Raw genomic sequence first — 23,730 nt, forward strand, 5'->3', positions numbered from 1 at the left:
TTGAGCTGTTGTGTGTGTACAAAAAAATGGGTAAATGAATAGTAATAAATGTAATGATTTAGAATATTGTTTTGCAGAACTTACAAAAGAAGTAACAAAAAAATGGATAAAATGTATTTAATCAATAAAAAAAGAACTCATTGGCAAATGACTGTGGTATAAGAGGAATAAAACACTTTCCATGTGATGTGCTATTACAGGAAACTAATCAGTAACTCTGTTTCATCACACCACCCCGTCGTTGATTATTTCCCAATAACAGCGTGTTTTATTGCTTAGCTTTGAAATGGGAAATGGCAGCTCAGTAGTTAAAATCTTGTACTATCATCAGTATTGGAACATCTAGAATAAGTGCTTTTTATTATTTGCTTCTCTCAAAGGTTCTCAAGAAACCTGTGATGAATAATTTTTCAAATAGTTTTTTTAATGGCTGTCGATTGTAACACAAAGGATGAGATTGAGTTTTAGAGTTGACATGTAGCACGTGTTAACTGAAATAAAAAGGCTTGTTATATAGTTATAGTTCTATGGCTCTGGTAATTTAGATGCAAATTACTTCTTTCTGCCAAAGCAGAGAATGGCAACTGTTACGTATGTCCACGACAAGTGATAATTACAGCTATGTCTGTAATAAAAAGGCTGAACAACAACAAGCAGCACCAATCTCATTAACACTGGTGTGCAGGCATCAGGCCCACACAGTCAGCGCACAACACACTCCAGAACGGCTAATTAGAAAAGGGATCTGGGAGCACGCGCTGCGGCGCAGGAACCCGATTCTTCCCCACGCTCTTTACAGTTCGGCATGAACTCATAACAAAGTGCAACATCATTTACACCAAGTGTTTCTCACAGCGACCGGGTGATTGAATTGATTTATTTCACATCAACGTGGTCTTACTTTGCCTGAAAGTTTCAGTTTAGATTAGACACACACAAAGAGCTGGTAAAAAATGAAGACCTTCTACTAGCAGACATGTCCAAACTTTTGACTGGTATAAATTCTATACACCACATGCAGAGAAGGTGTAGCTTGGCAGCCTGTTCGCTAATTAGCTTTAATGTTAATCTGCTGCTGAAGCCGCAATTAAATCTGGTGTAGATGTAGCAGAGTTATTACTTGTGAAGCCAAAAATGATCAAATTAAAATGTCAATCAAAAGCTAGGCATAGTGTACAAATTTGGCTAGCTAGCTCCCTTATGGAAAAATTGCAACAAAAACAAGTTAATCATGTGTTTAAAAAAACATATATAAAAAATAAATATTGTGTAAAAAAAAGTGCATGAAAATGAATGAATTATATTTTTAAAAAATCATGTTATAATACTTGAAACAAGTGTAAATATCATGTGAAAATCAATGAATCATGTGTAAAAAAATACATATAAAAATTATTCATGTAAAAAACAAGTGTGAATTATCTGGAAAACATGTACGAACTGTCAGCCCCGGAGGTGCGAGGTAAACATGCTAACCACTAAGCCACCGTGCCTTAATAATAGAAAGCCTGTAAAAATAAATGCATCATTTGAAATAGATTACAAGTGAACATAATTGGGATGTTAAAAAAACTCATCTGTGAAAATAAATAACTCTATAAATAAATGTGTGAAAAATTAAAACAGTGGCAAAGTCTCTTCCATTAAAGTAGGCTGGTGTATGGAGAAGCTAAAAGCTAAAAGGTTTTTTCTGACTCTGAAATGAAAACAGCGAAAAGGAAATTTCACTCATGAAAGAAGAGAGACGAAAGAGAGTCAAAAAATCTTCAGTAACATATACAGCAGTATTGCATGAACGCCTCTTGATAAATTTCTCCTCTCACAAATGCATTAATGGGAAATTACAGAGAAGGAGCTGGTTTCAGTGTGTGTGTGTGTGTGTGTGTATGTGTGTGTGTGTCATGGCGTGATGGATGAGTTTGGACAGACGAGTACGAGCGCTGACATACGGCATTAGGATCAGAGCAGCAGCACACCAGAGACATAACTATAATACTCTCTCTCTCTCTCTCTCCCTCTCTCTCTCTCCCTCTCTCTCTCTCTCTCTCTCTCCCTCCCTCTCTCTCCCTCTCTCTCTTTCCGTCAGTACTGTGTGAGGTCAGAGAGAAAATCCATCAGGATAGCGTCAAGCTGAATGATCATATGAAACAAACCTCGAGGACGCTGTAAGGACAATACACAACCCACTGAAGACGGCATTACCTGCGTCACAGCAATTAACACAGGGATTTTGGAGTGTACACGTGTTACCGTTATCTATCAACGTAATGATTTAAAAAATGAAGAGCTCAGTTTTAGGAATAAACCACAACTAGATGTGCTGCTGTCATTAGACATTTTATTATAAAAGCACATTGTAATCCATTTATAGTTCAATTTAATGTCCACGAAACAAGTAAGTTCCTGTTTTCACTTACATTATAGCAGCTGTAAACAGTCATTCCCTCACTAGCCTCGCTTTTTTTCTCTTGAAGGAAAAAAATACACTGCTTTTCTTATTATTGAGAATCCTTAAAGCGTGAACTTCTCTGTCCAGAAGATGTCCGAATACTTAAAGTTACAGCTTTACACTGACACTGGAGACTCCTTCCATAAGTTAAATAAACGCCTCCTTACAGAACAGTTTACCATGTCAAAGATTACACACCTTATTAATCCGTTAATGTGGCCGTACAAGTACAAGCCTGTTGCTACAGAGCTGTTACTATAGAAATGAGAACGTATTAGAACGAGCGTATTGATTGTGATTTGCAGCTGCACTACTGTCAGAGCTGCTGTTATAGAAAAGTCATCAACATCTTCTAACCAGTCAAGAATTTCACAGCACTATGGTTTGATATCTGTATCCCATAAGAGAGAAAACCAATCGAGAAAACAGCGCTTAAAGCTTCCAAGTATTTTCAAAATTCTCCTCCAAACTCCAGAACAGCTTGTCCTGCTTAACCAGAGTCAAAAACCTCCTGATCTTCAGGAACATCAAACAAACAAAGCATTCATTAGCGCTACACCCAAGCGCAGCCGCTTCCAAATTTACCCAAAGTGTCTCGTGGGAAAAGTGTTTTGGCAGAAAACGCGTATCTCGTTTGTCAGGATCAGCGGCGGGAAATTAAAACAAACACTTAATCAGGGAAAATGCAATGCAAATAAAGTCTAATTGAAACCGCCTCGATAACTTTTCATTTCCATAAACACCTCAGCTGCAGATATAATGTACCGTCTCCGAGGACACGGCAAAAAGCTTTGCTCAAAAATCACTCATGCAAAATTTATCACCGCGTGAACTAAAACCTATAACAAGGTCTGAACTGAACATGTTCCATCGTTCTTCCCTGCTTCTTCTCGTGGTTTCTAACACGGTCAGGCCATCTGATAGCTTCATCTGCACCACACTCACCTAAAGCTCTCTCCCTTAACACAGAGCTCATTACAATCCAACACAATCCACTCTGGATCCTGTCTCATTACCACACAACCTGGGAAATTACTGACCAGTTCCAAAGTGAACATTATACAAGCAGCACAGTGATAAAGCCTCGCTATGGGCAGTATTCAGAGTTGAGCTGTGAGAGCATAGTGAGGATTTAAGCCGCAAATTCGAATCCCGATGATGCCACAGCCATCCGTGGCCGGGAGTCAAGGAAGCAAAATTGCTTTCTGGGTGGGAGGGATGTCATAACTCTCCCCCCATCAATCAGAACAACACTAGCCAATCATGAGTGTCTGCAAGCTCATGTATGAGGAAGCGGACGGATAGCGCTCTCCTTCAACTTAGGTAGGCAAGTTAGTTATGCTGTATTTTAGAGGAGATTTTCGAGGAAGTATATGTTAGCCACTTCTCTCCCTGGTGATAGAGGAGAGCTGGCTGGTGGGTGGGAATTGGCAGGTGATTAAATTGGGGAGAAAAATGGGGGAAATAAAGGTCCAATACCAACATCCAAAACCAGGTGATGTAAGCCTAATGTACGCTGTTATGACAGCAAACAGATGACACAATATAACAGTCACGACCTGTATGTATTTCACGATTACTGGCAATCAAAGCAAAGTGTTTCCATTCCCCTGGAATGGGCTCCGGACCGACTGCAACCCTGACCAGGATAAAGCACTTACTGAATATGAATGAATGAATGAGTGAATGAATGAATAATACTTTAGTTACTAATTTAGTTACTAGTTCACCACCACATCTGAGCTTGCGTTCTTCCCCTATTTTTGTCCAACGCTGCCCTCATCACAGCTCCACTACTTCATTAGATCACCATCAATGCACTTCTAATGCAAACTAATGAGCTTTTAATTACTGATCATACCTAAGGGGAGACAACAGTGATGGAGAACTGCTGCAGGAGACCGGCATTTCCTGGAGAGGACTCTTTGTGTTATTCTTAGTGAAATAAGTAGAAAATAGCAGTTACGTTATTCTCTTCTTTACATGCTTGATTGACCAATGGAGATGACTACTGGCTAATCTAGTAACAAGCATGCTCCACGCTTATTCTTACTACACCATGAAAAAGAGGAGGCACCAGCTATTTCTCATTGTAAGCCACTTTACAATCACTCACACCACTGGTCGGTGCCATTTGCCGTGAGAGTTCGTTACGATGGGTGGAGTGTAAAAGCTGCTTTCTGTCCCGAGAGTGGTCCAGAGAACTGAGCTCTGGTCTACACGAAAACAGTGATTTTGGGACTCGCTTCAGCCAAACCGTATCTGAGGATCATGGTGAGAAGATCATGGAGAAAAAATAAAGCAAAGAAGAACCAGCTTTTCAGATGGATGCCATCTCCATGTGGGGCAAATTCTTCAAACCGTGATATTGTGTGATGATACGCACTGCATACAGAAAAAACCTGTGAGCTATGAGTCTCATCCATTTTGTCAGGACTGACGAGTTAGCAGCAGTTGGGGAAGGAGCTACACTTAATAAATCAAACCTGACAAGTTCTCCTGCACACATTTTTACTCACTTTGCACTTTTTCTCTCCTCTCTGATGGGAATTAAGCACCTGGCTGATCCACAAAATTCCTGGGATCACTGCAGCAAGAAATGGACGGATTGAGGACGCAGAATTCCTACTTTAACAATGTGTATGGACAGGTAATCTGCTTGTCCTGGGCACCTCGGCTACTGATTTGTCCACTACAGTACTCTTCAGTAAATCTTCAGTGATCTATTTGCATTTAAAACTATTATAAAGCGCTTATTTACGAAGCTAAAATATGAACCTATTGAATGATTGTCATGCCTTCAGACTAAACCAGGAATCAAATTTGCATTTATAACACTGTTATAACACACTTTTCTCCAAGCGTCATAAACATGCTAGACAAGATAAGAAACTATTACAATAAAAATCACTCAAATCGCAATGTAAATTCAGCTTCTTCCCTCTGTCATGAAAGGCCGAAGTCAAATAACAGCTCTAAAGTCACTTCACAAGTTTTGACATAAGCCTTCACTTCTTCAGCATCACTCTAAAAAAATTTCTGCAATGTTTATGATTGTTATAATGGAATTTCAAATGAAATGTTACTCGACAGACTAATTAAGAACTTTCTGCTTTGTTATTGTCAGAAGCAGAACATTTCATTTCACTGCACGTGGGGGTTGATTAAATCCAAATAAACACGTACATAAATAAGGCATGAAGTCGTCAGCGCAGATCGGTTTGAGGGAGTTTATTTCTTTGTTTGAGCTGTTTGAGAAACATAATTGCATTTAAATTGGAGAGAAAGAATCATTTTACGCATCCTTCTGAAAACTTCTTAAAGCAGAATATAAACAGCTGAGTGTTTAATATTCGGAGACATGTCCTTATTTATACACCGACGACCAATTAAACGTGCTGGCAGTAATCATAACATACAGATTGCCTACAAGACAAAGACAATGTGAGAGAGATAATGATGTTACTCTGCTTGTCACAGCAAATGGGTTTATTATTATTATTATTATTATTATTATCATTATTATTATTATTATTATTATTATTATGCTTCTACATAATTTCCACAGTCTCCTACAGAAAATATTGCTTATTAAAGATTTTTCATGTCCTACAGGTGAGCTTTATTCACACACTCCGCTTTGCCTGGAGTTCATTGACAGCCCACTGAGACTAAGTACCTAAAAAGGTCAGAGTTTCTTTCAGTGACTAATTTGTCCAGTCTCTGGTGTAAAGGTCGGAGTGGCACCTCATAGATCTCACACAGCGCTTCAAAGGATGTACACACTCAGAGCTCGATGGTGTTTCATTTCTGGAAAATCAAAGGATACAGTGCTGGACCAAGAAGAAGAATGACAAGAATGAGTTAAAGGTACAAGAGATAAACAAGTCACAACAGCTGAACATCCCTGCAGCAACTCCACTTAAAAGTAAAATGCAATAGTCAAATTTATTCAAAAAAAATCTCACAAATCCATGTGCACTTTAGTGACTGAAACTCTCAAAAGACTGAAATTGCACACCTTGAGAAAATCAATTGAACCCCTGGCGCTGTTTCTGATCTGGAGAAATTATCACAGCGGTGTGAAGAGAGATGGTTCGCCATTTTCTCCTGAGTGGACAGGTTTTTAACATGACGGCTTTCTTTAAAAAAAAAAAAAGCAAGCACAGGACAGGTAAATTATAAATGGACAGAAACTCAATCACGCTCTACATCACCTGTTCATAATAAGGAAGATCATAAAGAAGGCCTGCAGAATGGGAGTAATTTCCCGGGGCAACCGCTAACCGTTTCATCCAGCGTGAAATATGAATCAGCTCATAAAACGAACGAATCATTTGGCTTCGGTGAAATGATGCACTGAAAAGATCTAAGAGATCGCTGAGCAATCAGAAATATGACCTTCAAAGTCCTGCTGTTCGAAATCATCTTTGGCTTAAGCAAGCTCTTTTTCACTTAGTTTGAAAGGAATAAAACTCATCAGGATGTGCTTTTATGGGAAAATAATGAACGACGAGGTGGTGTGATGAAGCGGAGTTACTGTTACCATGCCGAAGTTGATTAATTTCCTATAACAGCACACCCTGAAGCAGTTTATTCCATTTATACCACAGCAGATTGTCAACAATTACATTGTTTTAGTAATGTTTTATCCATTTATAGTTACATTTAATGTTGTGGAACATTCGTGAAACATGTTAGTCTCTGTTCTCACTTGTAAACAGTCATTCCTTCACCAGCCCTTTTTTTCTCAGCTTTTTTTTTTTACAGCTTCTCATGTTGCCGTGAAACCACGAAGTGTAAATGCTTCCTAATGTCGGGAAAGTTACATTTTTTACATCTGACTGTTACAAAGCGTTGACACTGGAGACTCCTTCCATAAATAAAGTTAATTAAACATCTCCTTTCAGAAAACTTCATATCAACAATGAAATCTTTCTTTAATCCGGGTCTGTGTAAGTACTACAGAAACAATAAATATATTATTTTATATGAGCAATATTATTACAATAATAAAAATGCAACTTGTTAATAAATACTTTATTACCAAACCTTAATGTATTAATTAATATAACTTCTTAAGGCTTTCAGAAGCTCAGCTTATTAGAACCATTACACCGCTACAGAATAACGAGGATGCGAGATTAGGGGATTTCTGTACATCTGTCTATTCAAGCACAGTTCTTTTCATTTACACTTTCAAAAACAGCGTCAGAAGATGTCTCCTAAAGAAAAAAGAAAAAAGCCTTCTTCATTAAAGCGTGTTGAAGCATTGTTGGCTAAAAGAAGACATCAGACTGGATCTTGAGCAGCGCTCATGACATGGTGTAGATTTTTGATGAGCTTATTAACAGAAGTGACATGATGACAAAGCCGTGTCTCAGCTTACGCTCAGGATGTGTGCGGAGCTGTCATGATGATGCTCGTAACTCTTTGACGTTGTCTTTATGTTTGTAAATATGAAAGTGTGTAACAATGTGGAGTTGTTATTCGCGTTTATTTCCACGCAACCTGTTAACTTCATGATGTGCTGTGATGAATAGATGTTGCTTCACCTCACAGCTTTTGCGCTGCTACTCTACTTGAACTTTGCTTTTTTTTAAAAAAAAAAAAAGAATATTTACAGCCTCTTGGAGTTGTTTTGCCGTGAATTATTTATGTCTCACATTCAAATGGACAAAGTCACTGCACTGGATCAGCTAATATTTAAATGCCAGGATGCTGAAATGTGACATGGGACTTCTGAATGTGATTTTTTTTGTCGTTGTTGTTTTTGTTTTTTCTAAGACCACACTCACACGCTAGTTAGTATTCTTAGATGGTAAATTTCTGTCTACAACCCAATAACCAAATCATATGATCATATTACAGATTACATGTTCTACCTCTTCATTACAGATCTTGCTTATGTAAAGCATTATACATTATCTTTTAGAAAATCTTGTTAATGTTTGTTTTTTTTTTTTGGCCCACTTTTATATTGGCACCATCTTGATAAAGATTACTAAATTATAAAATATAGCAGCGCTACTACCAGAGTCATAAATCTAATCTAAAGGGAGGCTTTGTGTGAATATGAGACATCACTGGGGAAATTATCCTGCACAGAAAGCAGGAGTGAAACTGAGCCTTTAATGCAAAGCCATAAAAAATACTCTACAGGACATGATGTAAATCTGGAACTCTTAACTTGTACGACTCTGATTTACACACACTGAAGGCAGCTCAGGGGAAAATGATTGACACGTCACACATCTATGTTTATTTTATGACTGTATGACGACTTTGGTTCCTATTTGACAAGAAAAAAAGTTTGTTCTCACACACTGTACATTTAGCTCAATTGTCTCTGAATTACGATGAAATAAAAATGACTTTATTTAATAAAGAACTCATTGCAGGAGGTTTGAAAAGCGAGGAAAGGCAGATGAGAGCATCAGCTGATGCCAGCCATCAAAATAAAGTGTCACTGATATAAATTATATAATAAAATAAACACGCTGGACTTTTACTGCCACCTAGTGTGTGTGTGACACTGAGGAGAAAATGCTGAATGAGAGTGAGGGTTTTGCAGTATTGAGCAGACTCAACTCTAAAATTATTGGCTCCCTGTATAACAAAAAATATATATATATTTAAAATACATAACAATGGTGCATGTTTTGGGTTTAAGCACAAAGGGACTTACTTTTGGAAACAATCTTTTCTTTCATAGTGCATTTTATCCTGTAAAACTATGTTTTTTGTTTCATTTATTTATTTGTAGAGGACCTCAGACCCTCTGCCAACATTTTAAGCTCCTTTATACTGTTATGTTCTGAAATCTGCAGACTAAATAAATCCTACAGTCTGGCCACTCCAAGAATTAAATATACCGTGTATTTCTGAAACTGAGCTTTTTTATTTCTTCCATGAATCTTTCTATCAATTTTTTCAGACTTTTAAAGTGTAATTATTGTCTTAATTGTGTGTGATGGTGTTTGTAGCACTTTATGTATTTCTTTATATTCATTTGCTGATATTTCTAAACTTATTTTATATACTATAAATCTCCATTGGCATGGTAACTGCATGCTTCAGTTGCCCAAAAATACCCAGACCGCCCATGACTTACCAACAGTGATATGATTTTGTTGGTCTAGTGGATTAAGCGAAGCGGCCGGAGCTTGTACATCACAGAATCACTTTTTTTTTCAGTTGTCAGCTGAGTGGGAAGCTGTGAAGAGAGTTACAAACGGGGACAATTATTTAAAAAGCAACTTCACCACCTCACTTTCATCATATCTTAACAGGCATCATGTAAATGAACTTTTGTACCACAGCACGGTTGAATTCGCACAGCTGATTGGTCAGAAGGAGTGCATTATTTACTGCATTATTAATACTTCCAGCTGTAACATAAACAATAGGTTTATATTAATGCACTTGTTCTAATGTGTTGTTGTTTCTATAGTAACAGCTCTTTCACAAGGATGCTCTACATAATCTAAGACTAATAATAAACAGATTTGAAAAAAAAACATGTTGTTCAACAAAGAAAACTGTATAATTGTTGATGCGGTGTTTTTGTGTTGTTGTTAGGAGAGATTTATTTAACATTTCTGGAAGGAGTCTCTAGTGTCAGCGCTTTGTAACCGTCACGGTGCTTCGTAAAGTTTCCCACAGGAAAGTCTTCCGGACAGAGGAGCTTACACTTTCTGTTTTTTCAGTAAAATGACAAGTTGTGTTTGTTGAGAGAGAGAGAGAGAGAGAGAGAGAGAGATGCTCATATTATAGCTATAATGTAAGTGATAACGGGAAAGAACTTGTCTCGCAGACATTCCACAACATCAAATGTACCTATAAACCATTAAAAAAGTGTGATGTGTCTAAAAACGTAATCATAAATAAAGGACTATATATAATACATAGCATCTTCTCTGGGAAACGTTCGTATTTTTCTAATGTATTAAATCAAAATTAAATGTATTAAAAATCATTCTATGCGAGGATGAGTCACATGTCATGTGACTTGTGGATTTGCTGAGTTGATTATTTCAGTGTAAATCCTTACTTACGTCAGAAGACAAACTTAACCCAAAGGTCAGACTAACAGTGAAACCTAATCTCTTAAGTCACCTACACGCACCTCTCTTCATCTGTCCAGTGGAAAGCCACCTGTAACGACACATCGTGAATAGGAAACAAAGAACTGATGTCATCACAAGATCACATTCATCCACACTGATATACCACGGCTTGGAATTTATATTGAGTGAAAAGTGTCAAAAAGTATAATTTATCGCCATCACCCATAGAGAGGGTTGTTTTATATGAAGGGAATAGAGAAGTTACTGGCTGTTTGAGCCACAAGAACAGATCTGAAGTTTTCTCTATTTTCTCTACGGAAGGTTTAATGGGTTGCAGTGGTAGCACTGAAATTAATTAGTACTATACAGGATGATTAAAATAACGTTAACACTTACACGACACCACAACACTGTAACACTGAAAGACCTCCATCTGTGCCGCAAGGTTTGGAAAACTATAGAATAATATTTGCTATAAGAAATAAGAAATTTCTTATAGTAAAGAATATACTATAAGAAATATTTGCCCAGTAAGTTTTAACGTTCTTTGAGTTACCCAGGATTGTGTGTCACACATGGAGAAATAGCATTACAGTTAACTGTGTTTATTTCTGTGGATCTTTTTATGATATGATAGAGGAATATATAATTATAAGCGTAATATAAGCTGAAGCTTTTCCATGATCACAAGAGGAGCTGGGGAGATTTGTCTGCAAATGTCAGCAGATCCACTAAATCAGGTGCTGGTGAAAAAAAAGGCCAAGAAAAAAGACTGAAATGTCAAGGTTAAGCAGCTGAGGTTTAAAAGTGGTGCACCAGGATTTAGACTCACAACTTTAATGCTCAAAAAACCTTAACAGTTAAACTATCAGTGTCAGGTTCGAATCAGATTTTACAAAATACAAAGAATCGCTTTGTAATTCTGGTGACAGCTAAATTACAACAGATTAAAACCTGGGGTTCAGGTGCTCAGGTCCAGGAATAATAAGAGCAGAAATATGAAAAGGGAACAGAAATTACTTGGTTATCGTCAGCCGGGGTGGACAAATCAGTAGCCCAGGCACCCGGGACAAGAAGAAGAAGAAGAAGAAATTGTTTTTTTAGAGCACTTGTCACATGTGTGGTAGTTCAAAGTGCTGTATAATCAACTAATAATAAAATTAAATGTTAAAAAGTAACAAGGAACAAATGCACTAACAATGTAACAATTTTTAAAGGAATTTTAAAATAATTAAATTTAAAAAAGATAAATAACAAAACAGAGGAAATGCTTTTAATTAATTACCAAATTAAAAAGAATTTTTCTGCTTGGGCTATTATTTTTCTTTTATTTGAATTTTTTTATATACTATTGCCCTGTGGAAAAACAGGTTCAACAACCAAGAAAAGAAATGACCTTTCTGGGTTTCTTCTGGACCAAAACATAGGACCAGGCAGCACATTAGAGCTTTCACTTGCCCAGTGGACTAACTAATGAATTTATTATTAATGTACTGCATCAGTATAATTTCTTTTACAATAAAGGAGTTTTCAAAGTTATAATCAATAATACAAGTGTGAGCAGGAAACCTCACCATTCTTATTATTTAAGACAATTTTCCATGACACTCTTGCTTGCCAATGTAATCAGCCAGTATTTATACCCTGATTTAATTTTTAACCTTTGTTTAACTGTGCTAAATCCCTTAATTTTATATTTTTTGAGAAATAGCAGCTGGCATAATGTTCCAGGCTTCATGTCCCTCTGTCAAAGATGCTGCATAAAATCATTGAGCCAAACGATCCGTGACCCAAACTATCACCTTACCACTTGCGTTAGAATTTAAAAACTTCTGGATTTATTCATCGAGCAGACGGTGTATAAAAGGTGTTGGTGAACCACGGCAACACAGGTACGGTGGCAAATTTAGACAAAACTCTTCTTACATTCTACAATCATGAACAAGACCAAAGGTACTGTATCTACTCTACTCTAACTTCATTCCCTAATACTGAAATATTGAATGAAATCTAGGTATGTATATACGGCTTTATTTATAAATTGCTTGATGAAATTGGGCTTATACCACAGTGAGGTTGAATTCTCGAATCTGATTGGTCAAAAGGTGTTGATTAATTTTCGAGAACAGCACTGAACACTGCAAAATCTTCAGCACAGAGGAGTTTTCCAGATTCCCACTCTTTTTAAATGCAGAAGAAAGAGACCCTGGTGACAATTCTTCATAGCTTCTATAACGTAAATGATAACAGGAATTACTTTCTTTTGTGGTCATTCCACAACATTAAATGTAACTATAAACAAATAAAATTAATTAAAAAAAAAAAAAAAGTGTAATCCTCGGCAAATTGCTGTTGTATAAGCGGAATAACACACTTCAGGACGTGCTGTTATAGGAAAAAATCAACTCCATCCCAGTATTGATTATTTTCCTATAACAGCACATCACTGTGTTTATACGGTGTAACACTGCAGATCTACACCTGTAACAAACTTCTCTAAATCGTAGTTTTGGCTTTGTGCTGCAGTTCTTCAGGTGTGGATGGGGATCTTGTTATGTTCTGTAAACGGATTACTGGGTTTGGCTCTGGACTGCTCCGATCGCGATCCTACAGGAGCACGATGCTCAATTTCTGTAGAGAAACTTCTTGATCGAGCCATCCAGCATGCTGAGCTCATCTACCGCATCTCAGATGAGGCCAGGACGTTGTTTGTGAGTAAACACACCCAAGGTTAAATTGATATTTAGGATGATATTTTCATCATGATTACTACTATCATTATGTCCTGATATGAATGAAAATTTTTTTTAATCAAATTTCTATGAAAGGTTCTTCAATACTGAATCTCTCAAAACTCTTAATGTTTCTTGTGAAGAACTTTATAACAGAGTGTTTCCTTTTCAAAGTTCCAGGTAGAACCATTTTAGAAAGCTAAACTTTAACCCTAAACTATTCAAAGAACCCTGTGATGAACCCTTGCTAAGAGTGTAATACCAGAGTTCAGCTCTGCATGCTGTTCACATAAACCAAAGATGGGCCTCCAATTTATCTCCTGATTAAAACAGGACCTGCAACAAGCTTAGTTTTAGAGGTGTGCCTTGAGAATGGGACCTTGTAGGACCCTCAGAACCCAACAAAAAGTTGCAGAAGTTTTTTACTAGACAAAGAAAGGCCACGTAGATTAACATGGGTGTATACTGGGTCCTTGCATTGTGCCATGTATATACCATATTCATTTAGAATATTCCTCAGTAAATGATTTATCCCGGTCAGGGGTATGGTAGTGCAAAATACTACTTTTTTTTATATTTTGAGAAATAGAACTAACTTAGTTTGTTGGAAAATATGCAATCAAAAATAATAACTGTGGGAGCGGGTGGCTGTTGGACTGGTCAACATTGCAGGACTGGGAGTGCGATTCAAAAAACTGTCCCACTCCCACCTGTAGTTAGCACATTTATATTAGTAAATGTATTAGATTTTTTTTTTTTTTAATCACAAATACTTCTCATGTCAGAAAACAGGTTATGCGCAATGGTAGCTCAGTGATTACACTGAAAACAGAAGAAGACCTATTGCAGAACCTTGAGGAACCTCATATTTGCCCATTGTATGTTCAGAAGAATCATTACTTATACTGAAAAACTGGTGACGATTGGTCAACTAGAACCTAAACTAAGCTAGAGACTGTGTTAGTGACCAGACTCCAAGGGTTCTGATTTCAAATCCCAGGACTGCCATAAGCCAGGCTCTTATGCAAGGCCCTTAACTCTGACCTGCTCAGATCTATGCTCAGATTGCATTCTGCCTTTGCTAAATGTGTATCAAGTATCAACAGCTTATTGATTTGCAGGAAGAGATGTTCATCCCTTTCTCAATATCCACTCATCAAGGCCACGGAGGCAACTCTTGCACATCCAATCTTGTGCATGTCCCTACATCCACAATCGAAATTCAACAAATTTCGGTAGGGTCCACTATTTTAAAAATAGTTCTGCATTGTTTTTTAAGTAACTCGTCTATGAGAGATGTTTGAGTTAGCCCAACAGCAATAAAGATGTTTTAATAGACTTGCTGAGAAACTCTGTGGGTTCTTCATTGTTGCAGGACAAATGGCTCCTCCACTCGATCTTGATTCTGGTTCAGTTCTGGATCAATCCCCTGGCTGACCTGCAGGATTCTCTCGACATGTACGACAACGCCCCCAGCTCCCTCCTCAGCAAGACCAGGTGGATGTCAACCAAGCTGATGAACCTTAAACAGGGAGTGCTTGTCCTTATGACTAAGGTACATTCAAGGATCCTGGAGATGTTTTCCCTGATGTCCCAAAGCACCCTTTGACCAAATGTAACCAAAGCAGCTGAAATTCTACATTCTTTAACTGTTTCACTTGTGTGCACAGATGCTGGATGAAGGAAGTCTGGAGCTGGAAAATAATGAGAGTGTGACACGCCACATTGTTGCTCCTGCTAAGGCGGAGCACATGCTGAGGGACTACATGGTGTTGTCCTGCTTTAAAAAGGATGCTCATAAGATGGAGACATTTCTAAAACTGCTTAGATGCCGCCAAACAGATAAGCTGAGCTGCTCCCTTTTCTAGCCATGTGAAAAGATCTATGGTGGGCTTTCCAGGAAATGGAATTTCACATACCTAGATAAATATTTTAAATTCTGGAAAAATCCTATACATGCACAATAAAGACAATACATCTTTTTTGCAAATTTATTTTAGAATGAATGCCTGTCTATTTGTATTTTTTGCTGTGCTATTCCTGCACGAAGCTAAAATGACTAAAAATCTCAGAAAAATGCACAACCACCTCAACAAAAAGAATGTTGACCTCATGTTTCTATATCAAGTGCATTTATTATCAAATAAAAAAATAGAATGGTTTCAACTTCAACACTTGTATTGATAGGCAATTTTGCAATTAGTAATGATCAGGAAGGAGAAAACTTTCAGTGAACTGGCATTCATGTTGATTTGCAGCTAATCAAGTCAAAATGAGCCACAGTTACTTGCAAAAAAAATAGTAAAGTAAAACACTAATAATATATCCAATTCAAGGAAGTAACTTTTTTAAGTAAAGACAACTGAAACATTTAATTAGGAAAATACACAACCTTCAAAAAGTGGGATTTGGGCTCCTGTCAGTCTTTAATGATATTAATTATTTAATTAATTACTAATTAAGAAAATTATTTGAAATCCAAACTTTTAAACAGTATGTTACAATGGAAAGTCAGTTGATTAGTTATATATATGTTTATGTGTGAAGATTAGCTAACTACACTGCAGTTATCTCCCAAAGATAACATGCATATTAAAAACAGGAGAGGCACTAGTGCAGAGCCCTGAGGAACACCATATTTGTCCTTTGTATATTCAGAACAAACATATACTGACAAACTGGTAATGATTGGTCAGCTTGATCCTAAACAGTGATGCCTATTCAATCTTCAGTCACGTTCTATTGTTTCAAAGCAGCACTTTGCTCTAGGCCACAGGTTCCCAACCCTGGTTCTAGAGAAGCCCCTCTCCAGAACATTTTAGCATTTTTCCTGCTCTAACTCACCCAATTCAACTCATCAGCTAATTAACAGCCCTTCCTGAGATGGACAGGGGGTTCTCCAGGTACTCCAGCCATCTACGTCACATTTGCACATTGTCCACCAAATCTTCAGTACTAACTACCTCAAAACCAGGATTGTTGATGCCTTGTTGTCCATGCTGGTGAAGTACAAGATCTTTGTTTGGTTCATTTAGATAGCAGCTGGGGCAGTGAGGTGTGGCTACTGGAATGGTTTTGGAGAAATTAGAGAAATCGACACGGTATTTGCCCCCTTTAGTTCGGGAGATTATGGGCAGGAAGCAGTAACCCCACTGGATCTCACATGGGATGTAGGACGTGCGAACCTGGCACGAGGAACTTGTGGATTCAGCCATGCCCTCCAAGAAGACCACCAGTTCAATGTCCTGCTGCTGAAGTGTATCTGCAGTCATCTCTGAAAAAGGACTAGAACTGTCAATAACATGGTACAGTGTCAGCGGACAAACGAAGAAGAGGTTGTCCTTGCCAGCATCCACCAGGAAGTCAACATTGACCTGGTCCAGGATGATGGGCTCCCCATCAGGAGTGACACTGGTTTTCAAGAGCTTGCCGTAAATATGGCTGCCAATCAGCAGTGTCTTCCGAAGGTTGGCGACTCTGATCTGCAAGCACAGGCTTTCGTTTTTCAAACAGATCACAGCCGTGTCACTAAAGGTAACAGTCTTGGCTCGATTTTTCGGAAGGGAGATTTTGGCCAGAATCAGGCCGCACATGAAGCAGTTTATAATGGCACCCATTAGAGACTGGATGACGAGAAGGGCTACTGTCTCAGCACAGTGACCTGTCAAAGCTCGTCCACCGTATCCAATGGTCGTCTGTGTCTCTAAGGAATAAAGAAAGGCACTTGTGAGACTGTTTACGTTTTCGATACACTTTAAATGGGTATCAGGAACATTCTCTCCCTCCAGGTCCCCGTTGCTTTTTGCAATGAAGTACCACAGCAAGCCAAAGACAAACCAGCTCCCTGTGAAAGCAGCGACAAAAGAAAGAATAACAAAACGCCACCGGATCTCAACAAAGGTGGTCCAAAAGTCCATCAGGTAAGCAAAATGGCTATGATACGCTACATTGCCAAATTCAATGTTACAGTGGCCGTCCTTGGTCACGAGCCGTGTCCGTCGAATCCTGTGTTCCGCTACATGATCATGAACCTCCTTACGGATGAACTGCAACATTCCTTCAATGGAAAAAGAAGCAAAACTTTCAGCATAATAATAAGAGGTAAGATATTCATCTACATTCTGCCATGATTTGATAGTCCTGTATTTACTCTATTTGGTAGTAGATTTTATGTAATAAATTAATAAAAAAACAAGTGTGTGGTTCTAAACTACTCTTCACAAGTTAAAGTAAGATTACTAAGATTCGGATGGCACATACTAAACGTCAATTTTTCAAGAGCCTGAATGCAACAGAAGTCTCATTTCAATCATATCCATTGCCGAGATCCTACTAGTTACTTAACATCAGCAACCAGCTTGATTAGTGAGATACAATGGAAAAATTTACCAAAAATAACAAAGTAACTTACCTTCACTCACACAGAGGTTAGCAGCCGGTCTACCAAAGCACTATTAATGAACTACTTCAACTTTTAAAAGCTTAAAAACAAAATGCAAGAGGCAAGATGAAACTCCTTCTTCTTCTCCGTCTAGCAAAACACCATCGGGGAGCCTCGAAAAAGTAATCCGCACTGAAATGCCCTAATCCCAGGCACATGCCACAGTTGACAAAGAGGAAAAGTGGTTCAAAACATTTTACACATGGACATTATCTTACAAATCAGCAGAAAACACAATTACGACTATTATGATACCTTGATATAACTGAAAATTAAACTGTCCTGTTTAAGGGTGTACGTGGTTTCTTGGACTCGTTTTGTTGACCAGAAGGAACCCCATCTGATGAAAAAAATAACAAAAACCCTCCAAAGAGCTTCCCCACTGCTTGGATTTTACCCGTGAGGGGCCTAAAACTTCACAAAGCAATCCTTCAATCACACTTGCCTTTATTCTCTGAACTCCATACAGCCCTCGCTCCTGTCTACGCTCTCAGTGTGTTAGCATATTACTGTTCTAGTTCTGGTGCAACCAGTTGCCATCAGAAGTCATGTAATTAGCTGAACGGAGTCGACCTGTGTGCAATTAAAGTGTCACCTTACGCAAGGCACTGTAAATAAAGTATTTCATTATTATATAAATACAGTATACACTCATTCTAACATAAAATAGAATACAGTAGTAAGGCAGATGTAGCTGCAAAAATCCCCTTCCTATAAATTATAAAATATGCAATAGTTAGATTCATGAGCTGGCAGCTACACGAACCTGGACACAATCCAGACCTCATTCTGCAGTAAATAATTATGCTAAAAGAGGTTACTGAACTATAAAATGACATACAAGTGACAAATTAAAGGAAAAAACAGCAGTTTGGTTGCACTGTACGGGGCATTTATTTACTCTTGATCTTATGGTTTTGCTCCACTTAAAGGGAAACATCATTGCAAATCAATCCTGATCACCATTAACTCACGAGGAAACGTTTCTATATTGATGGGCGTGGTCTCTTCCAGGATGACTCCACCCCATTCACAGCACAAAAGGGCTCACTGAATGTATTGATGAGGATGAAAATGATTAAATCATATGCTATGAGTTGCCCTTAACATTCACCAGATCTCAACTCAACTGAACGGATTTTAAATTCCAGACCAAGCGCTCTCCATCATTAAAAAAAAACACAGGAAGAGGGAATATCTTTTGGAAGAACGGTGCTCATCGCTCCAGTACCATTCCAGATTTGCGATGAATCAATGCCAAGGATCACTCAAGCTGCTCTGGTGGCTTGGGGAGGCTGAACACCTTACCAGCATTTCAGTAATGTTGGTTTTTCCTTTAATTTGTCATCTGGATGTACAAGGAATAAAGTAAGGTAATAAAGAGGTTTAGAAAGTTAGTTTTGACAGGTCCACGTGTTGCAGGAAACACTAATCCCTGATAAATGATATCCATTGCTGTTCACAATTATAAGATCCAAAGAAACACTCGCACTTGAAGCCAGAAGACAGGCAGTAATGAGCAAACACACTGCTGGTGCAGGAAAAAGAAATAAAAGACCATTTGACTTAATCTGACCAGAGCTGTTATCATACTACAAGACCGAGCCTTTTGAATTAACTGACCAGAAAAACAAGGGCAAGATATTTATAATAATTTTACATGCACTCTCAAACACAAAGATACAACTAAAACCCACGCACAATAACCAGATTATAGAAATCAGATCCATAACTGCTTTTCTTCCTTTTACGAGGCTGTAAAGAGTTTTTGAGAGAGGGTCTGTAACAAGTTTTAACTTAATCTTCTCAAATGAGGCCGCAACTTTTACAAAGAGGCCCCTCGGCTTTGCAACTAAATGAATTTTCACAGCGTGCTACCAGGGACCCTGTGCTAAAAGAATGATACAACTACCAGCAACACTACAAAGCTTTTTTCTTTTTCGCTAGGGATCCAGCTGAAGCCGGCTGGGAGATGTATGTAGGACAAAATACAGAGAAGAGCAAAAAGTCACACAGAAAAAATAAAATCGTAAAAATCTATATTTAAAAAGCAGTGTTCATCCACCAGTGTGATTGTGTTTGAAGTCTCAGAGCACAGCAGTGTTAATGAATCAATATTTTATTTAAAAAAAAAAAAACACACATATCAAAGTTTACATTACATACATGTGGAAAAATACACAACTGAGACAAATCGGAGAAGACTTTGTCAGGATTACAGTAAGACACAAATGCCCTTCACACACACACACACACACACACAGTTGACCATGTTTTAAAAAAGGAATAATCTAGACTCTCCCTGCTTCTTTGAACTTGGTCAGCAGTGCGTCGTCCGCCCGTATCGGGAAGGTCAGTGTGTGTTTGCGGTAGTACTCAGGGTCGTCCTGCAGGTTCTGGATGACGTCGATGAGCAGGTGCGCTCTCTCCACGCTGCACCCCGGAGCTTCGTAATCCAGCGAAATGAAGTGCACGTGGAGGTGGTAGTAGGACGGCTGGTAGTGCAGCATCACTCGCAGTTTAGACGCCGGGACGCTGAAGCGCTTCATGATGGCCTCCTGTTAGGAGTCAGGGTGCATTTCAAACATTTTCTACCACGAGCAAGAGCTGTATTCCGTAATATGAAGAGTAAATTCATAACCCAAAAAAAAAAAAAAAGAGCGAGAGAGTGCGAGAGAGAGAGAGAGAGAGAGAGAGAGAGAGAAAGAGAGAGAGAGGTCTCGTCCTGTCTTCCAGAGATTTGTGACATAAACATACTCTGAAGACCAAAATAAGCCACACTCAAAAAAGTACTTGTTTAATATTTAACAGAAAGAAATTACAATTCATTACCATCACGATCTTTTAAAGCCATTTTAAAAACGTTCGGACAACTCCGTTATCTTTGTTAGCTCTTTCGCACTTACCAGTCCTTTCTCACGGATGTTTCTCAGTAAAGGAAGATGATCAGGCGTGAGATCTCTCAAACTCTTTACGTCCCTTCGATGTACGATTGCAATCAGATACAAGTCATCGAGCTGAAATGGGGCAAACAAAGCTTCACAACTGAGTCCTGATATTAAATTTCTTCTGTTTCACCAAACAAACTTCTTTATCATTAATCAAGCATTCAGCTACACCGTACATTGACTCAGTAGAGCGATAATGCTCGCCTTTACCCCAAGATATGTTTAGTGTCTAAAGTTTTGCAGTGAAGCTCTGACACTAATATAGCCAGATTGTTCATGATTCACAGCTTATGTCTGAATAATCACACGTTATTTGGCTCACTAACACAATTTGTACAAAGTCCGCTCAAAAAGTATTGTTAAAAAAAAAAAAAAAAAAAGTAATTCTGTGTTCAGACTTTAGGGCACACCTCCATTTAAAATGATAAAGTACAATAAAACTATTTTGTCGTGATATAATCGTGGTGTCGATATTTAGCGAAATCATCATTTACATTGAGATGTTCACAAACCTGCTTTTGGTCCCATTTGAAATCTGGCAGCAGGACGAAACCAACTTGCGGGTCTGGATCTTCAAAAACAATCCGATCAGCCTCCGCTTTCTTTTCCAAGATGTTGTAGACCCACTGCAGGAGAAAAGCAACCATGTCTTTATTGCCTTCAACATTATAAAGCACACTCCTCACACTAAATAAAGCGTCTCCATGATGTAACTCTTCCTGTGAAAGCAGGAGGAGTTTCTCTGGAGGTTAGCAGCTGAATGGTGGGCCATGCTCCCAAACACAGCCAAGTGTGCCAATATTTTATTAGGACACAAAACAAAAACACACAAAAGGCAGATGTGCATTTTCAAGTGCTGAATGTGTTCAGCTCCATTATGTTATTATATCATTTATAAAGCACAAGCAGAGTGAATCAGAAGTCATTTGCAATTTGGCCAAACCAGAAGATGGCAGATTTTACTTGAATCACAGGAACAAAATGTTTAGTACTGTGCAAAAGTCTGAGGCACATGCAAAGAAATGCTGTAGAGCAAAGATGCCTTCAAAAATAATGAAACTAAATGTTTCTACATTAAAAAATACTATAAAGAGCAGTAAACAGTAATGAATGAAACAAAGTCAATATTTGGTGTGACGATCCTTCACTTTTTTTAAAAAACAGTATTCTCAGGTGCAGTGTGTCCAGTTTTATAAGGAAATGAGCTGGAAGTGTTACTGAGCATCTTGCAGAAGCAGCCATAGTTCTTCTGGAGACTTTGACTGTCGACTCGCTTCTTATTTCTGCAGCGAAACCCAGCAGCCTTCATTATGTTTTTATCTGAAAAGTGTCTCTTATGGAATCTGCTGCTTTCTTTACTGACATACAAACATTTTTCTGTAACATTTCATTTTGTGCTGGAAAACTAATGTTTGGAATCTAAAATGTTTTTGTACTGAATCAATAATGTAGAAGTCAGAAAATAAACTTCTATAACAAAGTTTGTACAGTACTGTGTGCTTAGGCTACATAGTGACAAAGAAAATGTTACTGTGTGAAAATAAATAAAAACTGCTTAAATGCTCTTGAATCCACCTGGACTTTTAAAGAGAGGGAAACTTTGGACTGCTACCGAAAATTTTGTTCCTCTGAAAAAGAAATTCCTGCCAGACATATTAATCGGAATGTATTTTTGATCAAACGATGATCTGTACTATTTTCCATTTCCCCCGTATATCCTGGTTCGGCTTGAAGAAGGGTAACCAAATTCAGAGCAGGTGTTTAACTCTGGATCTGCTCATTTGGCAGTGGAAATGGTGACAACATGGAGCATTATGGGTAATGTGCCAAGTCGAGCTACACCTCATAAGCAGAAGTGGTACGTGGACAAGACCTACCTGCACGCTGAAGCTCTGGCTGTTTATGTAGGGAAGCGTGATGGACTGATAGTCATCCTCAGTCTCCTCAATGAGGAACGTCTCCTGACGCAGATACTTCTTCACGTGTTTCTCCGTTGCCGGGCAGATCACAGTGGTCTTAATTCCTGCAGGTGAGACAGAATTAATTAAAAACCATCTGCTATTTTGTCTTAAGCTGCGTGCAAGATCTACGTCATGTCAGTCACACACAGCCGTCACACACATTTACAGCAGAAAATACATCGTACGTACCTCAAATTCAGATCCAATACCGAGCCAGAGGATACGCCGTATCAGATGGGTTCATGTCTGTCTACCAGACGTCTAGGTTTCTTACCGTTGAGACGCGGTGGCGGTTGGAGCTGGTAGGTGCTGTAGATGTCGTTCCTCATCTCCAGCATCTGTGTGCTGTTCTTCAACATCTCTGGAAGGACATCCTGTGTGATCGGTGTTTTCTCCAGAATGATAATAGCCTCCTGGTCATCAATCTAAAGACAAAAAGACACAGAAGAAAGTGAAAAAAAGGAATGGAGAATAAAAGAATGAATGTTAACTTGTATAGGAAGCCAATACAGAGTTGGAGAAATGATGTGAAAGACTGTTTTCCATTAAAAACAATATTCCTTACAGTTTATGATTCATTATTTTTTAAAAAAAATATTATATTATATTAATTATTTAATTATCTAATTATTTTTTTTAAAAATCCTAAAGTAAAAAAGTAAATAATACAATTTTGGATCATTAGCCCTCTGCAACTTCATTGTAAAGTCGGCTGTATCCTAAACGGCTCCTTATCAGACGTCCAGCGCACTATGAAGGGCGTAGAAGCCATTATTTCACACACTAAGTAGTGCACTAATGAAGGCTGCGAACAGCCGTTTGAGATGCAACCCAAGAGGAACGTTATCTACCAGGCTAACATCCCGCGACTTTTCCCTTTGTACCTTTCCGTGTACGAAAATGTTTTTCTCCCTAGCAGAGTCGCGGAGGATCCGTCCCACTTCAAAGCCCGAAATGGACATCTCTGCTGTGGGCTCGCCTTCATTTCCAGCATCATTTTCATCCGTTTTCAGCCGCTTTGCTTCTTTCTGCGGGTCGGAGTCTCCGCCATTTTGGGGCGCCGCCATTTTGCTCACGTGACCGAAAGGACCAATGGCGTTATGCTATGTACAGTACGTACACAAAAATAT

General features: G+C 38.4%; 3 protein-coding genes across 3 annotated transcripts; 1 reads left to right on the forward strand and 2 right to left on the reverse strand.

Moving 5' to 3' along the window:
- The first annotated feature begins 12,455 nt into the window (after positions 1 to 12,455).
- Positions 12,456 to 15,278, forward strand: smtlb (somatolactin beta). The gene is made up of 5 exons (XM_026943933.3): positions 12,456 to 12,471; positions 13,045 to 13,229; positions 14,372 to 14,485; positions 14,626 to 14,805; positions 14,921 to 15,278. The coding sequence occupies exons 1-5, from the start codon at positions 12,456 to 12,458 to the stop codon at positions 15,116 to 15,118; spliced, it is 693 nt and encodes a 230-aa protein (XP_026799734.1). The 3' UTR covers positions 15,119 to 15,278.
- A 141-nt stretch (positions 15,279 to 15,419) lies between these two features.
- kcnj1b (potassium inwardly rectifying channel subfamily J member 1b) lies at positions 15,420 to 19,699 on the reverse strand. Its single transcript, XM_026943690.3, has 2 exons — positions 17,662 to 19,699; positions 15,420 to 17,307 (listed from the first exon to the last, which is right to left on the reverse strand). Exon 2 carries the CDS (start codon positions 17,303 to 17,305, stop codon positions 16,172 to 16,174), a length of 1,134 nt encoding a protein of 377 aa, XP_026799491.1. The 5' UTR covers positions 17,306 to 17,307; positions 17,662 to 19,699; the 3' UTR covers positions 15,420 to 16,171.
- Positions 19,700 to 19,819: 120 nt separating this feature from the next.
- Positions 19,820 to 23,699, reverse strand: dcps (decapping enzyme, scavenger). The gene is made up of 6 exons (XM_026943894.3): positions 23,485 to 23,699; positions 22,875 to 23,025; positions 22,517 to 22,662; positions 21,152 to 21,265; positions 20,598 to 20,708; positions 19,820 to 20,249 (listed from the first exon to the last, which is right to left on the reverse strand). Exons 1-6 carry the CDS (start codon positions 23,665 to 23,667, stop codon positions 19,983 to 19,985), a joined length of 972 nt encoding a protein of 323 aa, XP_026799695.3. The 5' UTR covers positions 23,668 to 23,699; the 3' UTR covers positions 19,820 to 19,982.
- Between the last annotated feature and the right edge of the window lie 31 nt (positions 23,700 to 23,730).

This window comes from Pangasianodon hypophthalmus, chromosome 17, assembly GCF_027358585.1.
Source record: "Pangasianodon hypophthalmus isolate fPanHyp1 chromosome 17, fPanHyp1.pri, whole genome shotgun sequence".
NCBI lineage: Eukaryota > Metazoa > Chordata > Actinopteri > Siluriformes > Pangasiidae > Pangasianodon > Pangasianodon hypophthalmus.

Coding starts and splice junctions, on each gene's coding strand:
- smtlb (XM_026943933.3), top strand. Junction 13,230..14,371: donor ATGAGGCCAGGACGTTGTTT/GTGAGTAAACAC, acceptor ATTGATTTGCAG/GAAGAGATGTTCATCCCTTT. Junction 14,806..14,920: donor TGCTTGTCCTTATGACTAAG/GTACATTCAAGG, acceptor TTGTGTGCACAG/ATGCTGGATGAAGGAAGTCT.
- kcnj1b (XM_026943690.3), bottom strand. CDS start 17,305: ATGTTGCAGTTCATCCGTAAGGAGGTTCATGATCATGTAGCGGAACAC.
- dcps (XM_026943894.3), bottom strand. CDS start 23,667: ATGGCGGCGCCCCAAAATGGCGGAGACTCCGACCCGCAGAAAGAAGCA. Junction 22,663..22,874: donor ACCGCCACCGCGTCTCAACG/GTAAGAAACCTA, acceptor TCTCACCTGCAG/GAATTAAGACCACTGTGATC. Junction 21,266..22,516: donor GCCAGAGCTTCAGCGTGCAG/GTAGGTCTTGTC, acceptor TTTCTCCTGCAG/TGGGTCTACAACATCTTGGA.